At 42.0% G+C, this 22056-nt stretch overlaps 2 protein-coding genes across 2 annotated transcripts; both read right to left on the bottom strand.

Annotated features, from left to right (window-relative positions):
* Positions 1-100: 100 nt before the first annotated feature.
* Positions 101-15119, bottom strand: LOC109475871. The gene is made up of 18 exons (XM_019776679.1): positions 14990-15119; positions 14393-14627; positions 13677-13780; positions 12997-13154; positions 12527-12649; positions 11847-12098; positions 10962-11250; positions 10102-10318; positions 5519-5655; positions 4808-5042; positions 4178-4281; positions 3820-3977; positions 3482-3604; positions 2833-3078; positions 2220-2472; positions 1698-1958; positions 1026-1239; positions 101-541 (listed from the first exon to the last, which is right to left on the bottom strand). The coding sequence occupies exons 1-18, from the start codon at positions 15102-15104 to the stop codon at positions 322-324; spliced, it is 3444 nt and encodes a 1147-aa protein (XP_019632238.1). The 5' UTR covers positions 15105-15119; the 3' UTR covers positions 101-321.
* A 3187-nt stretch (positions 15120-18306) lies between these two features.
* LOC109475777 lies at positions 18307-21842 on the bottom strand. The gene is made up of 3 exons (XM_019776536.1): positions 21321-21842; positions 20756-20854; positions 18307-19308 (listed from the first exon to the last, which is right to left on the bottom strand). Exons 1-3 carry the CDS (start codon positions 21552-21554, stop codon positions 19105-19107), a joined length of 537 nt encoding a protein of 178 aa, XP_019632095.1. The 5' UTR covers positions 21555-21842; the 3' UTR covers positions 18307-19104.
* Between the last annotated feature and the right edge of the window lie 214 nt (positions 21843-22056).

Here is a 22056-nt window from a genome sequence, read left to right as displayed (position 1 = left end):
CACCTTAATCTAAAAGGAAACAGGAGGTAAAAAATTCCAACGAATCACCTGCCAACAAATCACCATGAAAATTCATTTAATAATATTATATACAAGTTGTCTAGTAATATTCCAAAGTCCTAACTTGTAAACAAACCAACACCTGTATGTCATGTATATGTGAATTTAAACCTAACCTATTGTATGTAGATAATGTAGATGAAATCTTGATAGAATTTCCCACTAACTACTTCATAAAACAAAAATTTAAAACAAAAAAAGTAGTTTTCCAAGCTTATAAATTTGATTGTTCTTTCTGCCTTTTTTTTCTGCGGTAGAAAATTATGGCTTGTTGTTCCTCCAGTCAAAATGTACTTTTTTCTCAGACTTAGTTGATGGAGTTGTGGCACGAAGTGCATTGATGGCCATGGTTTGAGTGCGTGCTTTCCTCCAGTTTAAGCGAGCATTTTCTCTTGAACTTGTATCCAACTGGGTCTGATTTGTATTGAAGCCAACACTGTGCTTCCTCCAATCAAGGCGGTCAGTTGTCCCCACTTCCTCCTAAGCATTTAAAGAATAACGAATGTTAACAAATAACAATATTTTGTCTCACAGGCAAATAGCCTTGCCATTGGCTCTCACAAATTCAGTTCAGATTTTGGTAATTACTAGACTGGGCATAAAAACAACAATGGCAAGGCTAGTTGTATTTCTTCACCTGTGGGGGACCCAAAGTATAGCTCCTATTTGGGCATGACACTTTTTGGCAACCTCTCGAGCCAATCTGTAGTATTGTAGTAGGCATGCAAATATTATGAGAAGTCTGCCAATAGATAGATAGATAGATAAATAGATAGAGTCCATGTTTGAATTCTTGGTGGCACCAAATTAAGGCATGGAGTTTTCACAGAGTACATGTAGGATGAAATCAGCTGCTGCTTTGTTCATAGGAATTATTCATTTATCACTGGGATAAGTTTTGATCCGGATCCCTTGGTTTCTGATCTGCTACAACATATAAGCTAAAATTTGACAAAGTTTCACTCACCGATTCCTGTTTGTCCTTCTCCTGTATCACAGCCATGGCCACCACTTTTCGAAACACGGATCCCTTTCGGGCAGATCGCACAACCTTCCCAGAATCCTCCTCTTCCTCGGAGCCATTTGAGAAGGACCGTTGCAGTTTGTCTGTTGATGTGAGGCAGTTATTCTTCATCCTCTGTCTCAAGTGTTGCCACTTGTTCTTACCCTTTTCCTGGCCTATGGAAGGAATTACAAAAGAACATTGATAACAGAGAAATTAAAGGAACCTTGCAATTTCATTCTCTCCTTTGCAAAAGATATCTTTTCTTACACAACCTTTGAAAAGTACAGACTCTATACACAGATATCATTCTTACATACTATATAGTAGTATGCACGTACCACAAACCATACCTTTGACCTGATTTTCTCAATGACAAATTGTATCCATCTGCTCCAGGCAGGCAAGAACCCATCACTCCAGGTTTCTCATTATGCCCACTAAACTGAAATAAACAGAATTTGACCAAAGTAGGAAAGTTTAAAAACCTACCTGTTTCTTCTAGCCCAAAAGTCTCTATGCTGGACCAAAATTTTCATGAGAAAAAAGGATTTTCAGACTAGATTTGTTCCCATTTCGGACCCTCCACTGCGCAATGCAAAAGTGATGTCTGCCCTTCTGCTGACGTGCTCACCTTGTGTATCGTCTGTTGTCGGGCTCCTGACCAACCCCAGGCTCACAAGTGACAGGTCCGCCGGAGTCAGTCCCGACTGTCGTCTGTTAGGCTTCACCATCTTCTCTTCCTTCCCTGCATCCTCTGCTTCACCTAGCTCCTCTCGAGATGACCACTTGCGGATTTTGTTTGTTGTCTTGACGCTTTGTTTCTTTATTTTCTGTCCAAGACCTTTCCACTTCTTCTTGGCCTTTTCTCTGTCATGTTGGCTGCTTTCTTCACCTTAGAAGGAGAGAATATTCATTTAAATGAATGAAATAAACCTTGAGAGGCAGATATTTCTTCATTGGCATTCTTAAAATGCATAACCACCTGGCCATTTTTTTTGTGGCCACTTTTTCATGATCCCTTAGGTGATTTTTCCAATGACCCAAGTATTAAGAATCCTGTCTATAGTATTACCAAAGAGTGACCATTTTATTCAAGTCCCTTGAGTGGTCACTGTACTAATGTAGGCAGGTGTAACTGTACTCCACATCTCACCTGTGCTTTTTGATCCCCCTGCGGCAGTTGGACTTAGGTCTTTGTTGGACTTGCTGACGTCATTTGAAAAGACGTCGCTGTCATGTGACAGACTTCTGGCCAATCCCAGACTCTCCAGGGACAGTTCAGACGAGCTTCTGGACCCATGTCCGCTGTCTCTGCTCGCGATGGAGTGTTTGGAATTTCTGCTGAAACAGTCGGTTGGGGAGACTGACAACGTGCCTATCTGTATCCAGCCAGCGACATCAGGGAGCTGCAAGATAAGTTTTTAGAGAGTTTTATTCATCGTGAATTTCTTGCTGCTTCTGTCTAATACAATGCATTTTGTATAAAGCAACAGTCATGTATATATAAGCAGGAAATTGAAGACAGGAAAGGAGATAACCTTTTCTGGAACCTTTGACCTTTCTTTCAGTGCATCCCCCCCCAACGTGCCAAGCATGTGGAAATACTACAAAAGTACAAGCGAACACACAAACCACCAAAAAAAAACCTTAGTTGATGAGTGTCTACTATATCATCAAGTTCTTCTTTAATACTTGCCAACAGTTTCAACCTGTATGATACCTTCCTTTTACCCCCCAAACATCTGCGTAGAGATTTCTTGTCCCACCTTTTCAGGCTCAAAGAACATTTCCCTCTTCAAGTGATCAGGCACGTCTGTTGGCTCCATCTCACTCACAGCAGACTCCAGTTGTATGTTGATCTCCCGGTGCAGGGCAATGACCTCTCGGTCACTGCCGAAACGCACGAGACTCTCGCTGAAGTCACACAGCGGCTTGAGGTGGCTCTTCTCTGTACTGTGCTTACTTTTCTCGTCTTGAAATCTCAGCCACATGTCTCTCGCAAACTTGTCCACCTAAGGAGAGAATATTTCTTTGTCACAAGTGAAGTTTGACGGGGGGCGCCACAGACTTTCTGCAACACACTGCTCACCGAGTCATGTGTGTCTTCTGCATCACAGAAGCAGTGGATGGCTTATTCTTTGGCATACAATTTTTTAGTGCAGTTGAAACTTTGGGGAGTCCAATTTCTTGGGTTGGAACTTACAGTTTAGACTTCATTCACAATGACTTCTTCCAACACAGATAAACTTTCAAGAGAAATTCCTTAACATTATTCATAACACACCAGATGTAGATGATGCATGTTTAACAGAAATTAAAAGACTTTTAAAAAAGGCTGCCACGTCCATTCAACTTGCTTATATAAATACTGCAGTTACATTTTGTATAGAAGAGGATATACAAGAAATGGACCACCTGATTGAGAAGGTCCTGTTCTCGCTGCCTGAGGACCTCAATAATGGTGTCCAGGATCATGTCTGACTGCATCTGGATCTGTGTGTTCACCTCCTGGATGCTCATTTCCAGATCTTCCTCCATCTGAAAACAGTGTAGGTATTCTTTTAGTGGCTGCTCTGGTGCTGAAGACCGGTAGAGAAAAAAAGTGATCTTGATCCAGTTTTAACACACCAGGGCTCGAAATGATTTTTTCCTGCATACCTGCACTTGTGCAGATAACACTAAAAATTATCAAGGATTTAATAATACTTTTATGGAGGTCTGAGATCTTTGAATTCTTGTTCTTTTATACACACCTGCCACCTCCCCTGCCGCCATTGGTCCAGCCACATCTCCATCGCCTCTCTGAACCCGTCAGCGACCTCGTCCACTTCGCAGGTGTCGTGGTGGATGTGGATGGTGCTGGCACAGCGCGAACACGTCACCACGTTACAGTCTTCACAGTAGAAATCCTCTAACAGAGTAAATCCATGTGAAAAAAAAACGTGTTAACAAAAGAATCAATATTAAAAGGGAGAGGCAATAATATGAAATCTGGAGAAAAGGAGATTCAAAATAATGCAGGCTTCTTTAAGGGACAGTTCCAAACCAAAATTGCAAAGCACAACTCCAAAATTACCAGCCAAATAAGCATACCCTTTGGAGCACACTGACCTGGTTTGTTATGCCGTCCACAGACACTAGGTGGGGCTTTATGCATCTCCAACAGGTGGTTTGATGAGCAGAGGGAGCAGAGGTACTCATCACATTCAGTACACCTGCAATGACGTGTGTGTGTGTGTGCGTGTGGGGATGAGATTTGGTTTTTACTACTGTTGATATGTCGCTGATGAATTGGGAATAATAAAGCGTCTCAAACAAGACAGGCACTAAAATCTATTGCGATTAGATGGCAACTATTTAATGTTTGTTGTATGTAGTGTTATGTGTTGTTGTTGAATGTTGCCAAAAGAAATGACGATCAATATTTTATTTACACGGTACAGGGTCCCAGTTCTTTTTGTATTATTTTATTATTAGTTTTGTGTTTGTCATACTTTGTTGGGGTGGTATATGGACTAAGGTACTGTTGAAATTGTCATGGGCATTATACATTTATATGATGATAGTCTGTTTCAACACTTGATAAAATGAAAAATTCCTAGAAACGGACATAAATAACACTATCAAGCTCGCTCCAGAGGCGTCGCCAAAATACCAAAAGCTGCACGTCACACACTGTATAACACTTACATTTCCAACTTCTTTTCACCCAATTTCAAACAAACAAACAAACAAACGCACCTCTTTGTTGCTGGGACGAAACACTTCCTGTATTGCTGGACCTGTTTGGCGCGGTTGGGACAGTAGTGCCGAAGGTAGATGTTGTTGGTGAACTCGGAGATTTTGGGACTCTGACTGCCGATTCTGAAGAGGAAACCTCGGGCCTTGTGCTGCAGACCTGGAACCCCCTCCGGTGGCAATGGTGTCGTCTCCTTACATACGGGACATTTGACCTGATCCTTTTCCGTGTTATAACCTGAAGCGATTTAAAACTGATATTTGGTACCATCATATTTCCGGCAGGAAGCGGTAATATTTACCAAATTCGTTTTTTTTTCATGATCTCTTAGGGATGAAAAAAAATCATCTGCATCAAGCCAGCTTCCGGTGTGGTAAACCATGAAACTCCACTGATATTGACATTTACTACCATTTCTTAGCACATTTTCGTCATCAATTCATACTTGTAGTAGCCAAAAAAAAAAAAAAAACAAACAAGCTACGTGATGAGTCCCTTTTTGGGTACCACCCATAAATAGCTAGAACTAGCTTTCGATACAAAACAAGCAACTGTTTCTGTCAGCAACATCGCACTTTGCCTCACAGATATCATAGAATTATTTTAATTACTACATTAAAGGAATCTGAAGAAAATTGACTTTACAAATTCCCTGAAATTGCATTGAATGACTTTAAACGATCAGTTGTAAAATTGATGGAATCCCGACGTACCTATGATACAGTCCTGACAGAAGACATGCCAGCAGCTCAGAAGTCTGGGGTTGTTGACGGGATCCCCACACAGGCGACACCGGGCGAATCTAAACTCCCCGTAGTCCATTGTGTCTTCAGAGTTATTGTAGTAAGAGCTCTAGTGTCAATGTAAACACCATTTTTACTTCAAGTGACAGTTGGTTTTAGTCTCTGTGTGACTGGCTGAAGAAAAGTTCTAAAACGGGAACTATGCGGCTCCCGGATGTCTTACTATACTGAGGGACGACTACGTACGGTGCCCCAGGTGTCGGTTAGCTCAAGTATCAGGAATAAGTCCACAGAAAGAAACACTACAAGATTTTGCCAATCCATCCGCAACTGATACTAGATAGTTTTATCAGGTTAGTGAATGGTTCAACATCAAGGTTTACTCGCACAAAGCTGTTAGTAGCAACTCAATGGCTACAGCCCGTTGAGTGAAGTAGGAGATGCCTATATTCCAGCACACGGGGCAAGGCGCCCAAACCGACAGAAAAGTAGCCTCCATCAGGCCACCCTAGGGGGTTACAAATAGAAGACTTCGGCAAAAATAATTAGCCAGGGTAGGAGTGAGCCGAGGTAAAACAACATTCCCCTTAAAGACAGGGAAGCAACGTTTCTACTGTGTCAGAGAGAGTCAGAGAATAGCCGATGGCCACACAAATTCTCCTTTGAATGCGGCCTAAAAGGTTTGGGGCAATCGTTTGAGCACTGTAGCACAGAGATGCGAGCAGTGCTCCATGAAAGGACGAATAGTTAGTCTGATAGAGGCAAGCAGAAAATCAGCTGCGTTTTGGACGTAAAGAAATTTTCAAATGGCGGGACTGCAGGCAACCTGAGCCCGGAGAACAATTGTTACCATGGCTGCTAAGCGATAGGCCTGCTGGATATGGACTAATCACTCTCTCCGCAGCAAGGAATATGAGTCTTGAGTTGCACCAAGTGAAAGTGCTTTGAGATTAAGACTCCAAGGTATAGTCGAAAGAAATGAATAAAAGAACATGAGCTTACCTTTCAATATGAAGTCTTTTGTTCTTCTCCCTGGTTTTGCTTTCCTTCCAAGAAGCTAGGGAGCTGCTAGCGGCCTTGCCCGCGGGTGTTGTCACCTGCACACCCCGACCGACCGCTTCTGGAGTGACCCAGATTTCACCCGCGAGTTGCAAAAGCTCCTGAACGATACGTCGTCTGAAACTTCAGTATAAACCGGTTTCTTTTCAGTCTTTCAGTCAGGAAAATAAGTTATTCTCACGAGAAGCGGTCGCTCAAAGCCACAACTTAACAACCACAAAGGTCACGGCTAGTCGTTGATTCCGCGTTTCAAACTTTGTTGTTGTTGTTGTTGTTGTTGTTGATGATGATGTCTTCCTCTGGCTCTCTTCGTCTTCCTTGTCACTCCCGCCAAAATATCCACAACCAAGAATAAAACAGTGCTTTTTCTCTGTGCACTCACTCACCCGTACGTACTGTAGCTTCGCGTAAATCACATTTCTGTCCAAGTGAAGTTTCGTAGAGAGTTCAACCTTGATCTGAAGGCTATCAATCCTTTTTCTGACAGACGTTTTGTTGCACCCGTGCTCTCTGCAGTGTAGTTTGTCAGGTAAGTTGTGCAAGCACTACAGCAGGGGGCTAGCGCATAGCCTCTAGGGTTGAACCACAGAGCATGCGCGGTGTGTGAAGGATAGGCCCTGTTCCACTCTGTGCAGAGCATAGGGGTGGTGCCCATCTCTATTTCTGTAGCCCTTGGGCCACATGCACTGCAGCAGGGGGCTAGGTAGTGTTGTGTATCCCTGTCTTTATCACAGGTGCTGGGTGCTAAGCAGAGAAAGCAGTATGTACAGCTTTTTAAAGTCTTTGGTATGACCCGGCCGGGGTTTGAACTCACGACCTCCCGGTTACAAAGCGAGCATGGAGATATTACACCGGTTGTGAAAACGAATTTTATTAAAAAAACAATCTTAGGAAAACCTTCAAGACTTGTGTCGAATTGACGTCATTGCAACGATTAAACCACTTTAGTAACCAAAGCTCTGTTTATTGAATAAGACAAGTGCAAAAACAAGAACATGGTGGCACTGGGCTTAAGTTTCAAAACTTAGTTTGTCAGCACAACATGACGTTAATATGCAACTTTAACAAAACCAAAACATACTAATAGTTTTTAGTGAAAGAAGTAACAACAAAAGCTTCTGTTTTTTTGTCTATTAAAAAAAGGTGCAGAAACTGAGAAAGAGAGGATCATTAGTTTAATCGACTGTCCCGGTTTTAAAACTGGCCGGGCAGGTACTATTGTTTCGGTGACCTGCGTTTAGCCATTTGGTGTTAACATCATTATATCGAAAGGTCGTGCATTCCATTACTTATAATATACATAATTGGCTGTATGAAAACAGGTCAACCGAAAAAGCGTTACGATCTTTCCTCCTATCCTAAGATGAACAGATTACTTAGTAACGTTATATAATCATGGACTTATTTACAAAATCATATTCTAGAGTCCAACATCATTTGAGTTCATGTAATGTTATATCTTGCATTGTCTCTACTATCTTGTCCTGCACTCGGATAATTACTTCACTCAAACCCACATTATTAATGCTCCAGATACAAGATAACATGTTGATGGCATTTGTGTCATTGTGATACTAAATGGTTTGTTGTCCGTGTGCCTTTTATGTTCTGTAGAGTATTTGCAGTGTTTTCGAACATTGGCACAAAGTCAAAGGGCATCTACCGACTCTAAATTCAACCATGCATGTGACTATTATAAACAGCACAGCTCATTGAAAACCGTACATAAAGCTCGTGTCACACACACAGGAACTTCCCACGACTTTTAAATTGCTCCCGACCAGACCCCGACCAAGGTTGGCGCCGGGTCGGGACTATTATTAGCCTGGAATCCAGCCTATTTTAGTCACAGTTCACTTCTCTGATTGCATCCAAGCAGAATAATATTCTGAATATGGTTCTTCCGACTTTGCTTTTTTCAAAATTTATATTCGGGTGACGCAGACAGTAGTAGGCAGCCTCGCCGACCATCTCCAAACTCACAGACGACCTTACAATGGTCCGGAGAGGGTCGGCAGGCCATCTAGTGTGACCGGGGCTTGACGTAAGACCCGATTTAGACCCGGTTTACGATTACACGGCGGCAAAATCCGTGCGTACGAAAATTGCACTCAGGCAAAAAACCTGAAAACTGCGTACGCACGCGAGCGTACGAAACCCACGTACGTGGAATTTTTTTCTGCGTGTAAATCGGCATGCTTTGACGTACGTCAAGAACGTACGTTACCTCGAAGCCTGGCAACGTACGCAGTTTTCGCAGTGTAAATCGGGGCTATCTAGTCAGTAAAACTTGTCCCTCGCTCAGTTTGCCAAGCGCTCTTTGTTTTCTGTCCCTTTTGACTCAGTACTCTTTGTTTTTCAGGTACCTCGATTAGTAGTACGGATTGCGCACGTTTTTTCTTCCAATCAAAATGCCCCTTTACTCTTCTATCAGTCTTAGGTGAGTCATATGAGTAAAGGCTCTGAGCTCTCTGTTTTCTCCAGTTCAAGTGGCCACGATCTTTAGCTCGACTGTGAATGTCAGTGGACGGGTTTTCTGGCTGTTCATACAAAGCGTTTACAGCTCCTAGGTTTGGGTCCATTTCGTGTTGGCCATAGTCTGTGACACCGTATTCTGTGTCGAATGTACGTGATCTAGATCTTCTCCAGTCCAGATGTCCTCGTTCTTCAGTCATCGTAGGGGCGACGTCCTGGATAAAGGAGTGAATAATTAGCCTTCTTTTCTAGCAAATAGCGTTTGTTTCTCTCAGCTGGACAGCTGAAACAGCCCCTCCCCCGATACAGCCCCCTCCTCCCTCGATACAGCCCCCTCTCCCCAATACTCCCCAATACACCCCCCCAAGAAACCGCCGCAAGTTTGCACTTATGGGAAGAAACGCCGACCAATTTTTTGTCAGTTTAAAATCATAAGTAAAAATTTTGAATGAATAGATTAAACGAATGATTTCCCTTTTTTTGGCAAATATGGCTGCGAAAAAAAACCCCGCAAGAATTGAGTGAGTACATACCCAGATGAAATAGCCTTAAAGCTGGCTGTGAAAAAAATATATCATTGTGACAGGATACAATCATGTATTTCGAGCATTGTAACACCTTGATGTACGTCGTTAGCTGGGAGTTAGGATATAATTGAGATAGATACATTAATGGAATCAGTCTTTACTCAGAGGAACACGCTTCCCTGTCGACCAAGTCACTGAAATATTAGTATTGGCAACCGCCACTTTTTGGTGGCGCCTAAGGAGCGGAGCCGAATAATCCTGCATTTCAATATGAAAATAAAAATCATGCAAATAAATGTGTATTCTGAAATTTCATTTATGTTGCCATGTATTTTTGGTGAAATCTCGGTGAGTTTGTCTACAAGAAGAAGGTTTTTGTTGCGTTGGACACAAAAGGTTTAGCTATAGGTTTATTTCAAAGACAAAAAAAGACTCACCGATGTCTGTTTTTCCTCCTCCTTTTGCATTGCAGGTATCATGACTCTTTGATACGTGGAAAACCGTCTGGCAGACTGAACAACTTTCTTCACGGGCTCCTCTCCTTGTCGTAGCTCCTCCTCTTTCCCCGGATGTTGCGACAGTTTCTTCCCCGGCTCAGTGATGTCTGATGGAGAGGAGGACCGTTTGTCTGTTGTTTCATCCCCGTGTTTCCATATCTTGTGCTTAAAACGTTGCCAGCTGGTCGTAGCCTCTTCGTGGTCTTCTTCACCTTAAGAAGAGAAGAAACAAACCCGTAAATAAAGCATAATTGATAACCAATATATTTTACAGCTGGTGACAGACATTACACTCATCTAGGTTTATGTTGTCCTCGATCTTGAAACTCTATGCTCTTCGCTCTGTCATGATGTCATTGTTAACACGTGAAGGTCCCTATATGAGAGTGCCCACCTTCCGGTACATTTCTTCTAAATGTGACTTTGTTAAGTACAAGAATCCCTCAAAAGATCAGGAAATGGACAACGTCTTTCCAAGACCTACCCACATACCAAATATCATTACAATCCATTAAGGTTTCTTAAGTTATGCTGACCAAAAATATGCGGAAATACACACACACATCCACATCCACACACACACACACACACACACACACAGAGGGGGGGATAGAGAGAGAAAGATGGAGAGAGAGAGAGGGAGGGAGAGAGGAGAGGGAGAGAGAGAAAGAGAGAGAGAGAGAGAGGAAGAGACAGACGCACACACAAACAAGCTCAGACAAAGAAAGAGAGAGAGACACACAGACAGACTGACAGACAGACGCACACAGACAGACCAAAAAAGCTACCTCCATTTTCATGGAGGTAACAAATTGGAAACGTTTTAGAACACTACATACACAATGAACTACTCACCTGACAAAGGTGTGTTTTTCGGTTCCTGTGTAGACGTCAGGACACGGACGTCTTCGTTAGACTTGCTGACGTCATCAAGTTCTGCTAGTCTGAGCTGGTTGGTCCTCGGTGGAATGACGTCACCAGCACGTGACTGCATCCTGGCCAATCCCAGACTGATGAGAGATAGTTCTGATGAACTTCTGGACCCTTGTCCGCTGTCTCTGCTGATGCGCCTGGACTTTCCGTGCTTATCTGGACCAGAGATGGACACTGCACCGATCTGTATCCAGTCAGCAACGTTTGGGAGCTGCAAAAGCAGGAAATCGAAGTTGTTATTGACCATCCAACTTGCTGCGTGCTAACCTTTTTGTTGCTAGCCCTTTGTCTGATTCGATTCCTGTCAGCTGTTTATCCCAAATATTCATTTTAAAGAATAATCAATAGTGTAAACATCTGATTCATCCATATATGTCTGTTCAGTTCTGACATTTGTGTCAACTTATTCATATGCATCCAATGCAGTTTTTAGGGGTTGGAAACCCGATTTTTCAAAGTCAATATTCTAGTCATTTATCTGCAAACTGAGTTGAAACCACACTTCCCCAATATATATTGACTCTCATGAAGAAAAAATACCCAGAATTCTGACGGATTCGAAAATGGTTACTGGAAGGGCCCTTGGCTGATTTTAGGGTACCACCCATAAATGAAAGGACTCACCTTGGGGCTTGTTTCTGCAATTTAAACTACCCAAAGTATGAAATGCTGATTTAAATGTGCTAATGTGAAGCAGTATGTTTCAATATCATAAAGATTGCCTTATTCAGAATACTAGCTATATAGTATTTCCAGTTTTGCTGCTCTGAAATCGCATTGGATGCCTTTAAGACAGTCTGTACCTACCTTCTGTGGTGCGAAGAGTATTTCCGTGCGTAAGTCGTCTGACACGTCTGTCGGTTCCATCTCGCTTATGGCGCACTCCAACTGTTGTGTCATCTCCCGGTGGAGGGCAATGACCTCTCGGTCAGTGCCAAAACGCACGAGGTTCTCACTGAAGTCGCACAGCGGTTTGAGATGGTTGTACTCTGAGCTACACTTCACCTTGATCTTCTCCTCTTGAAATCGGTTCCACATGTCTCTTGCGAACTTATCCACCTGAGAAACGAAACATTGTTTGCTTGTTTGTTTGTTTGTTTGTTTTATTATGATCTTCATTAGTGTAAGGCCACATTGACTTAATTTTATGGATGACATCCTCTGAAGACCACCAAAGTAGTGTGCGCGGGCGAAAAAAAATTCCAGCCAAAAAAATGCTGCTAAACCACAGGAATACCAAGCTGGTGTTGTGAATTAGGGGTAGTACACAGCGACCTTCACGACAAGCCGAAAATCAATGCGCGCGCTGATGTCATCCGTAAAATTAAATCAGTGTGGCCTGAATTTTACACTATTTTTCCTTGAGTCCATAGTGCATCACCAACAGTCAGATAGTAGTATACGTATTTGGACCACCACACACCGGGCAAGATCGTTGCGATCTTCCACCCAACATCTGCTTGGAGATTAGATCCAAGACAGCTCACCTGATCGAGTAGATCCTGTTCTCGCTGCCTGAGGACATCCATGATCTCGTCCAGGATCCTGTCCGACTGCATCTGGATCTGTGAGTTGATCTCCTGGATACTGTTTTCCAGGTCTTCTTCGATCTGGAAACGATATAAGAAATCGTAGATTTCAGATCAAAGCAACATCCTCTCTCCAGCAACCGTTGTCACTCTGGAATCCAAACATACACCCCCGCTAAACCAGCACTGCCCAAAATGATACTTCCGTCCCAGAATTAAAGTAACTAGTCATTAAACGTTATTATTGTAAGACCCTATAATAGCTTCAAGTCGCGTACACCTTTCTTTAAGCAGTGCAGTACTCGCCTCTCTGGTAGGTGGCACTGCAGATACGTGCAGAGGATAAAAGACAGCAGATTTGGAAAAAATGATCATACATTTTACTGCAGTTCGTAGAATCGTCAATGATGGCGCTACAGGACACAAACCTGCCACCTCCCCTGTCGCCATTGGTCCAGCCAGTACTGCATGACCTCTCTGAACCCGCCTGCGACCTCCTCGATTTCCCACGTGTCGTGATGAATGTGGACAGTAGAAGCACACCGTAAACAGGTGACGGTATTACAGTCTTCACAGTAGAAATCCTCTAAGAAAACAAAACAAAAAAATAGGTCAAAAAAGCATGAAATCTGAGTTGGTAAAAGACATAATGAGAGTGAAACTGTTCTCCAAGTCAAGAAAGTTGACTCTTTCAACCGAATCACTCGGTCTTCATCAGCTATCTGACCTGAGTGCTGTAGACACGTGACACTTTCTCTCAACCGGGACGGGGGGCGGTACCGACTTCCGACGAACTTTGACCCTGTGCCGACGTCTCCCGTGACGAAAAATCACGTGTCTACAGCACTCGGGTCAGAAAGCTGATGAAGACTGAGCGACGTCGCCTCGGTCGAAAATTCCGGTGAGTCAATTCTCTTGAGTTTAATTCTCATCATGTCAATGATCTTGGTAGAATAGGTGAATAGACTTGCCACAAATACCACTGGTTACTCACTCATTCGTAGCGAAAGTATAAGGTATTTACCAGCGAAGAAAAGACGGTTTTAGAGCTCATACAATTCTGTCAATGTGTCAGTAGATCAATGCAGCATCAAAGTATTACACTTACCTGCTTTGTCGTGCTGCTTACAAACGGTAGGTGGCGTTTGGTGCATCTCTAACAGATGCCGTGATGAACAGTGGGAGCAGAGGTACTCGTCACATTCGATGCACCTGGAAGCAGGTGGAAGTGTAAGATTTATTAGTAGCTGCAGGTGTTACGGAGTTAGTTGGAATGCTGTTTCTTATCTTAAAGGCATCCAATGCAACTTCAGGGCGTCAAACAAATATACATCTTCTGGATGAAGAAATCTGTCTGATGTTGACTACCATTCTTAGCACATTTTCGTCACTATTTCATACTTTGAAGCGTTTGAAATAGTTCCAAAACAAGCTACGCGAGGAGTTTCTTTAGTTTTTGGTACCACCAATAAATAGCTAGAAACAGTCTATGATTCAAAACACGCGACCGTTTTCCGTCAGTGACATCGCATTTTGCCTCACAGATCATCGTATGGTATGGGAAAGGATCGATTCAACTTAATAGATTAATAGAACTAGAAAAGTAACATTATGTAACCTAGCACCAGTTACCATGGTGATAGACATCAACAAATCAGGTCATTGGCCAGGTCAGAGGTCACCGTTTGGAGAAGAAGGAACTGAGCAAAAACAATATGTTTTCCTTCGGTAAACATAATAACAAGAAAATTGACTCTGAAAATCTGCCCTGAAACTGTATTCGATGCCTTTAAAGGTTGAAATATATGCGCCTGTAAACTGTACCTTCTGGTTGCGGGAACGAAACATTTCCGGAACTCCTGCACCTGTTTAGCGCGATGGGGACAGTAGTGCCGAAGGTAGACGTCGTTCGTGAACTCGGAGATCTTCGGGCTCTGACTTCCGATTCGGGAGAGGAAGCCACGAGCCCTGTGCTGCAGACCGGGAATCCCCTCTAGTGGCAGCGGAGTGATTTCTTTACATACAGGACATATGACGAAGTTCTCCTCTATGTTGTAACCTGAAATTATAAGAACTAATAAGAACCATTTGCAAAGCAAATGCATAATGTTTACCTTCGCATATGGTCCGCTATGTTTATTCTTACTCAAACACATTCATATATATGTTCAGACGGGAGTCTAAATCCCTCCTGCAATGAAATTGCAACATGAACAGTCTGGTTCTGGTCATTGACCTTCTTGGTTTGGAGAAGAGGAAGAAGGACACGTAGCATAAACAATATGTTTTCCTTCGGTAAACATAAATGCACTTCATATTTATCTATTTCAACAAAAGACTTCGTTTTATAAAGTAATAGGCAATCATTCAGGATGGTGATGATTTTTAAGTTTAGTTAAATCACAGACTTATCAAACTTACCTATGATACAGTCCTGACAGAAGACGTGCCAGCAGCTCAGAAGTCTGGGGTTGTTGACCGGATCCTCACACAGGCGACACCGGGCGAACCCAAACTCGCTGTGACCGTAATCCATGGTTGCTGCTGAGGATCTCTACCAAACGACGTTCCTATGTCTCTGTATCTGTATCCTAACACTATACCTAAGAGTAGAGTAGAATTAGGTTAGAAATACAGTAGCTCAATCAATTCGGTTTCGAACTCAAGCTTGAATGAGAAGAACTGAAAAGATATAGTAGTAAATGTTTACCTCTTTGAGACTCGTAATACACAAATCGAGCCATAATATATAGGCTGTTGTTGTTGGTGCTATATGTACATGTATACCTGTCACATAACTCTAACTCAATATTGAATGAGACGAACTGAAAAATATAAATCGGTTTACCTCTTGAAATCACACAAAACGAGTCGTAACCCTATGCTGTTGTTGGTGGTGCCATACCTGTCGTAGTGTGTCTAGGTTCGTCTGCTTTCTATCAGGCCTGTCAATTCATCCACTGAGCTTATAATAGCCGTCCTTAGTTGTGCTCGCTGTGGCTGCCGTTTGTCCAGTTTCTACCCAACGCTGAATTTTCCGAGTCTACTGCCACGTAAACGCTCAACTTTGCAGTTGTAATCGGCCCACAAGCTCTCTAAGCTTGTAAGCTACGGTGCAGGCGTGCTGTGTGAAAATAAGAGGGTTCTCCGTCTAGCTGAGAAGTACCTCTTATCGAATAGCTGAAATTTCTCACGGAGACCAGTAATAGAATTAAGGCGTTCTCGTGTTCAAAACAACCTCGCGGAATGGTGTGAGCGCCAGTGAATGCTCAAGACCAAACGTAAGCAGCTGAATCTTTGAAATAGAGCTGTGTACCTAAACAAATTTTAGGTACAGGTACAGGTACAGGTACACAGGTTTAGGTACAGGTCCGGACCTGAACCTGTACCTGAACAATTCGAGCAATGTATATGCTCTTCTGAACTCCTGTAATAACAAGAAAAACATTGATATAGGTTTAATTTTTGTTTATGGAGAATGTTCAGATAAAATATAGGTAAAAGTAAAGATGTTTTTGTTTTCATGAACACACTGTCCTTACACAGTGACCCATTGTTAACCAGCTATTTACACATTTGAGGTCACAAATAGGCATAAAATTGGTGTGAAATTGTTTAGGTACAGTACCGGTACTGAGGGATTAGGTATTTTGGACCTGTACCTAATCAATTTTTCCGGTACAGTATCGGTACTGCGTACCGGTACACAGCTCTACTTTGAAAACTTGTCACATGCATGTCAAAATCTTAATGCCTTGTTACACATATAGGATATTTCCCCGACCACCAACAAACCAACCAACCGAGCTTGGCTGAAGTTCGGGAACAATCTGTCCATTACACGCCTACCTTTCTATACATGTCGAATAAAATCTGAGTTAAATTTGAGTCAAATTTGACCCTCGAACATGCCCTGAACAGGGCTGACATGCTCCCGAACACCTGCCAACTACCATATGACGTCATACTATGACAACAAAGCTTAAGCCCCAAAATGGACAAATGGGAAACTACAGGTAAGTATGAGGTCATTGTAATGTACCTGTGGTTACACGAGTTCAATTCATTGTTATCGGAGACATTTGGGAAAATAGATGAATTTACGTGAAAAAAAGAAATCACTGCTACTCGAACCGTGGTCAAATTGTGCTACGAGCTCTCAACCAAATATAAAATATTTTACAAATATCTTAGTATTGATAGGCGCAGAATTGTGTATGTGTGAGACACAGAAAGGCCAGAAAATTCTACAATTCAAATACACCATGCCAAGCTCTAAAAATCCATCTTACGCAGAAGCAAATACGAGAGCATTAGATCCTACATTGTGAAAAGTAGAATGCCTCCTAGACAGGCATTTTGTGTTCTTTTTATCTTTCTAGTCGATATCTACGATATGTACTTCGACAAAAAACAGCGGTCAATATGTTCACCTACCTTTACCAGTCGTGTCGACCCTGATTATGATATAACCAGGATGGCCAAATCTTCAGAAAACGATCCGTTACTTGTTACTTGTGATACCTGTTATTTGTTATGCGTCACTGACATGTTAAAGGGCACAAAGAGCTGGGTAGATACCACACAGAGAAGCCGCACAGTCAGGATTTAGCAATGAAGACAGTACTCCATTTTCAAGTTCGACGGGAGGATCATTCTTGTAAAATAATTTACTTCCCTGACCACGTAACACCCACAGCAACAATTTCGTCTGATTGAAAGAAGTTGGATCAGAGAAGTTGTCTACCCCTTTCTGAACCTAGAGGTGGAACATTCCAAAAGCTAATTGTAGCGTCCCCTTTTCTGTGGCAGCTGCTGTAAGCACAGTGTAATCAGGTTTAGATTTTTGCCTCGGAGGGACAATTACTACGAGACACTGTTTTGTTGTTCAGTAGAGCGGCTAAATCTACTCTCTCGGCTTATTTTTTTTTTACGTGTTTTTGGGCGTTTTTATCGTACTTTCTTTTTTGCACTGGTATTTTTTTTACGCCAGCTCAGCTCAGCTCAAATGGTAACTGTTTGGAAATGGATATCGCCTGTCCAGTTTGTTACCGTCTTTTCAGCCATCAAAATATCTGCTTGGAGATTGGGCTAAATAAAACTACACTATATCCATTTCAGGTAAAGATCCTCAGCTGAAAAATTGTACGTTTTGCTGAAAGCTTGTCGATTCCATGGAAGTTTATATATGCTATGTCTGGTACAAACTATATTTTAGTAGCTTTTTAATGGCTACCATAGAGAACAATCACCGAGCATCTCTTGCCTGTTGCTAGCCCTTGCGTGTGCAATGTGACACGTAGACAAGGTGCAGTTTCTTAACAATATCAACTGCTTAACAATTTCTGTCACAAACAAGCATTCATGTGATGACGCAGTGGTTGGTAATATCATTACCACGCTAAACATCAACATTCTGGGCTGAACAAAGGTTGGGATCGTCAAGAAAAGGTCATCACAGGTCATGACGTCATACAAAATGGCGGCCAAATTAAGAAGTACGAACACTGGCATACACGACTGGCATGCTTTCGAGCATTTTTATATGTATCAATACTTTCTGCTTCATTTTTCAGTCATAACTATAAAATGGAGATATTTGATCCCATGCACGGCCTTTTTTCTCTTTTCTTTTCTCCGAGCACTTTCACCAATAATGATAATCGAAACAAAGTCTGACATCACTTCTGCATATAACACAATATAGACAATATTCTTTATATATAGGATAACATTCTGTCTGTAGACAAAAAAATCGTCGTATCTGAAACACTTTCTGTCGCACTCAGTACGATATAATGACGTCAACATATCAACATATATCGTCAATATATCTGCATACTAATCAGACATTCGGGGCTAATTTTCGCATGTACTCATTTGCATATTCGTGATCCTTCAAATGACAAATGACTTCATTAATCGACAGCAATGTTTCAGTTTCGTGATCACATACTGGAAGAAACTCTCACAGTTCGTACTCAGCCGTACTCACTGAGTTAATATCACTGTAAAGCGGTAAAAACATGCCCATATCAATTGAAACTCTACTTAACATCGCTATCTAACAGTAACACTTCAAATAAGATTATGTTTTCACCTGCAATTTGATAAACATGATTGCTGACAGGTCAGTTCAAGAAGTACTAGTAACTGTTTTTCGGACAAGCAACTGTCCAATATGTAGATACTTTCATGGCTACAGTCTAACTTCTAAAATTAAGCTTGTTCCACAATTGAGAGCTTCTCAGCGTATATACCACTAAGTTCTTTCTAGTTCACATCATTACTATCCAAGTATCGGTTTCTAAGTCCTTCCACAGCAACAGTTTCTTTTGTTTTACAAGCACAAGCCTTCAATGCCAACGTTCACCGCCATCTCCTCCCATAGTCACCTGTACCTCTCACTAACACTAAGTGGTCTTTTGGGTAAACTCGTTGAAAAAATGAATTCCCAGAGATATCTTTTGATAAGTATGGATATGATGCTTGTAACTTATTACACAGCAATTATTTTTGCTGGTTTACAATAACGACTACAATTTCTCGTACCCAGGATCTTCAAGACCAAAGCCAGAAAATGTGTCAAAGTGGTCGGTTATTTTGAACTTGTCGAACCCCTTGCACTGGACGCACTCCAGTTTCAACGGCCTCTTCTCCTCCCTCCATCCCCCGACGATTCGGAGACGTGGATGGTCCCCTGCATACCACCCGCGCGAATGGACAACGTACTGTCCCTCCTGAGTTGAAACAAGACATTTGTATTTGTATTGTACTTTCCACTATAACGCTAACATTTTGATGTGCATTCTTTAAATCATGCATGCTTTTATTATGCAGCAGATGGTTTTAACTTAAGATAGTTTGGAGGTGGGTTATTAGTCTAAAAACTAGGCCCTCTTTTGCTGGGGAATGTTAACGTTAACGTATATAGGCCGAACGAAATTCAGGCTCACGAAAAAAGACGCTAGCCTGGTTACCAAACCTATTTTGTCTGCCGAAACTCCTTTGTCCTCTCAAAAAAGACTCGGCAGCTAAAATAGGCTTGGAAACCAGGCTAAAACCAAGGTTATTGCCCTTACTAAAACTAAAGTAAAAGAGGTTGGACATGTCATGGACTTGAGTATTGCAGCATCTAGCGGAATAGATGTGAACTACATTTCAATATACACTACTCCCACATGAAAAAATTCAATCCTGTTCTGTGTTTTCTGACTTTCACCGTCTTTGAGTTTAAATGTAGGCTTTGAATTCTGTCAACAAATTCTTTTGTTGTAGTTAATATGTTACATCAATTTCTCTATATAAATTGAAGTAAGTCTTTAAACTATTCTATCGGACCTTGAACGGGCTAATAGTAATAACTAATGCGCACGCACAGTTCACTATGCGACCCCGCCATGTTGCTGACCTTACAAATAAATATAACCATGCAAATATTGACTGATGGTGAAGAAAGACTTTATATGTTACTAATGTGACCTTTCAAGGTCCTTAGTGGAGCAGAACCTTATCAGGATAAAACTGTAGGGAGAATAAGTTAGTGAAGTTAGGACATGTTTTCTGTTACTTCTCAGTTTTCTTTCCTAACTACCTCCGTGAGCGGAGGTACTGTTTTGAGTGTGTTTGTCTGGTTTTGTTCTGATTCTGATTATACAGTCTGATTGTAGAGTCTGATGGACTGATGTAGGAAAGAGTTCTGAAGTCTTTTTGTTCTGGCCGGGGGATGGAGATGGTGTTTTTGTTTCGTCCGGTAGCTGGTGATCTAGAGACAGGGACAAGGTCATGTGGGGGGTAGTCGCCCTGTAGCATATGTGTTAAGAATTTTTGTAGTGAATCACCAACTTCCAGTTGGTAGTATTTGGGCCATCGCACACCGGGGCAAGCCCCTACTCTGTTTGTGTGTGTTTGCTTCTGTGTTCGCACATCTAAATGACAGCTCATGTGTGGGGGAATTCCCTACCCACAGACCACAAAAGGTCAGACACAGAAGCTTAGCGGGAGTCTGTTGGTCGGGTGCAAGGAATACATTGAGACATAAACAGAGAAGCTTACAATGATAAAAGAATATAAATAAGAGAAGACATTCACAAAATTCTAAATTGATGTTCTGATGAATAAAAAAAATCTAACTATTTAACGGAGGTATAATATCTCTGAATTCTTGGTTATAAAAGTAACCCTCACCAGTCCAAAGCTGTCCTCTAGACCCATCGCCATAATGATGCCAGGGATGATCATGAACGGACCAATCAGAAGAGTCCCTGCGACTGCCGGGGCAACCACCTAAACATCACCCAGAAGTCAGCAAAATTTACATAAATTTACATAAATACCTCATCCAATCAGCTTATCAGACGTACCATGTCATCTCTCAGTCCATTTTTTTCTTCCTGGCCATTTGTATTGCAAGTGCTGATTATAAGACATTGACGTTTCTATCTTTGAAAATAATAAGGGCATGTATTTTTATAAAGACCGCTTGCATTTGTCCCAAAGTTGACCAAAACGTCAAGAATAAAATCACATTTTTTCTCAGTTAAAGTTCATGTTTAAATGTACGCTTTAAGTTAAATATTATCCACGTGAAGCATGGGGTCTCGGATAGGTGCCTCAATTCTCTTAAAATCAATATACATAAATACAAATATGCCAGCTTTGTGAGCAAATTTAGTACTAACAGGAACCTAAATTTAGATACCCATGCTACGTTATGTATTTAGAATTAATCTATAGACGACAAAGGGCCCACCTTTATGTGTTCTTTCGCCGATTTCCTCGGTGTCATCTTGTTGTCGTACACTTTCCCGTCGGAGTGTTTGTGCTTCTTGTAGGGAAAAGCACAGATGGTGAAGTGAACGGCCCCGGTCCTTCGGTAAAATGTCTTCCCCGGTTCCACCAACTCGTAATACAGCGGGCCGGCCTGGTTCAAACTCACCACAAGCGTGTCTTTGGTGTCGTTCGTGATAGAGATGGAACCTCCCATGGTTGTTGTACGTGTGCTATGTCACGTTCCTATATGGCTACCTGCAGACGACTTTTTTTGCGGTCGAGAAATCAGAAAGAACGTCGTCTTAATCGCCGTCCTTTCAATGCCACAACGCCACTACAAGTACAAGTACAACTGTACAACGCCAGGGCGTTCAAAAACAAATTTGCTGATTTAAACGAGCTCTTTTTAAAGCCTAAACGGTTGTCTACAATGTAGTAGTGAACCATGGCCGTTTACAAATTCAAAGTACAATTCCTCAGTCTTTAAATACATGCGTTGTTGTTCGTTTGATCTTGTGTCCCCAGAACGTTTGTCAAACGGTTCATGATTGGACGATTGTTGCCAATTTGCATGTTTGGGGCACCAGGTCCTGCCTTCTGATTGGGCAGTTCGAACTCGTCGCTTAGACTATGACGTGGTGTGGTTAAAAGTTCAGCCATGGCTGGACAAATCCGTGTCAATACTGGTTGATAATCAACCAATGGGCGCCTTTGTG

Source organism: Branchiostoma belcheri, unplaced genomic scaffold (assembly GCF_001625305.1).
Source record: "Branchiostoma belcheri isolate BF01 breed outbred unplaced genomic scaffold, Haploidv18h27 scaffold35, whole genome shotgun sequence".
NCBI lineage: Eukaryota > Metazoa > Chordata > Leptocardii > Amphioxiformes > Branchiostomatidae > Branchiostoma > Branchiostoma belcheri.
Note: the sequence above shows the minus strand (reverse complement) of the source record. Positions and strands in the feature narration are given on the sequence as shown.

Coding starts and splice junctions, on each gene's coding strand:
- LOC109475871 (XM_019776679.1), bottom strand. CDS start 15,104: ATGGATTACGGTCACAGCGAGTTTGGGTTCGCCCGGTGTCGCCTGTGT. Junction 12,650..12,996: donor GGCGACAGGGGAGGTGGCAG/GTTTGTGTCCTG, acceptor TATCGTTTCCAG/ATCGAAGAAGACCTGGAAAA. Junction 1,240..1,697: donor GACAACAGACGATACACAAG/GTGAGCACGTCA, acceptor TTCCTTCCATAG/GCCAGGAAAAGGGTAAGAAC.
- LOC109475777 (XM_019776536.1), bottom strand. CDS start 21,554: ATGGGAGGTTCCATCTCTATCACGAACGACACCAAAGACACGCTTGTG. Junction 20,855..21,320: donor CGGCGAAAGAACACATAAAG/GTGGGCCCTTTG, acceptor GGTGATGTTTAG/GTGGTTGCCCCGGCAGTCGC. Junction 19,309..20,755: donor TAGAGGACAGCTTTGGACTG/GTGAGGGTTACT, acceptor GTTTCAACTCAG/GAGGGACAGTACGTTGTCCA.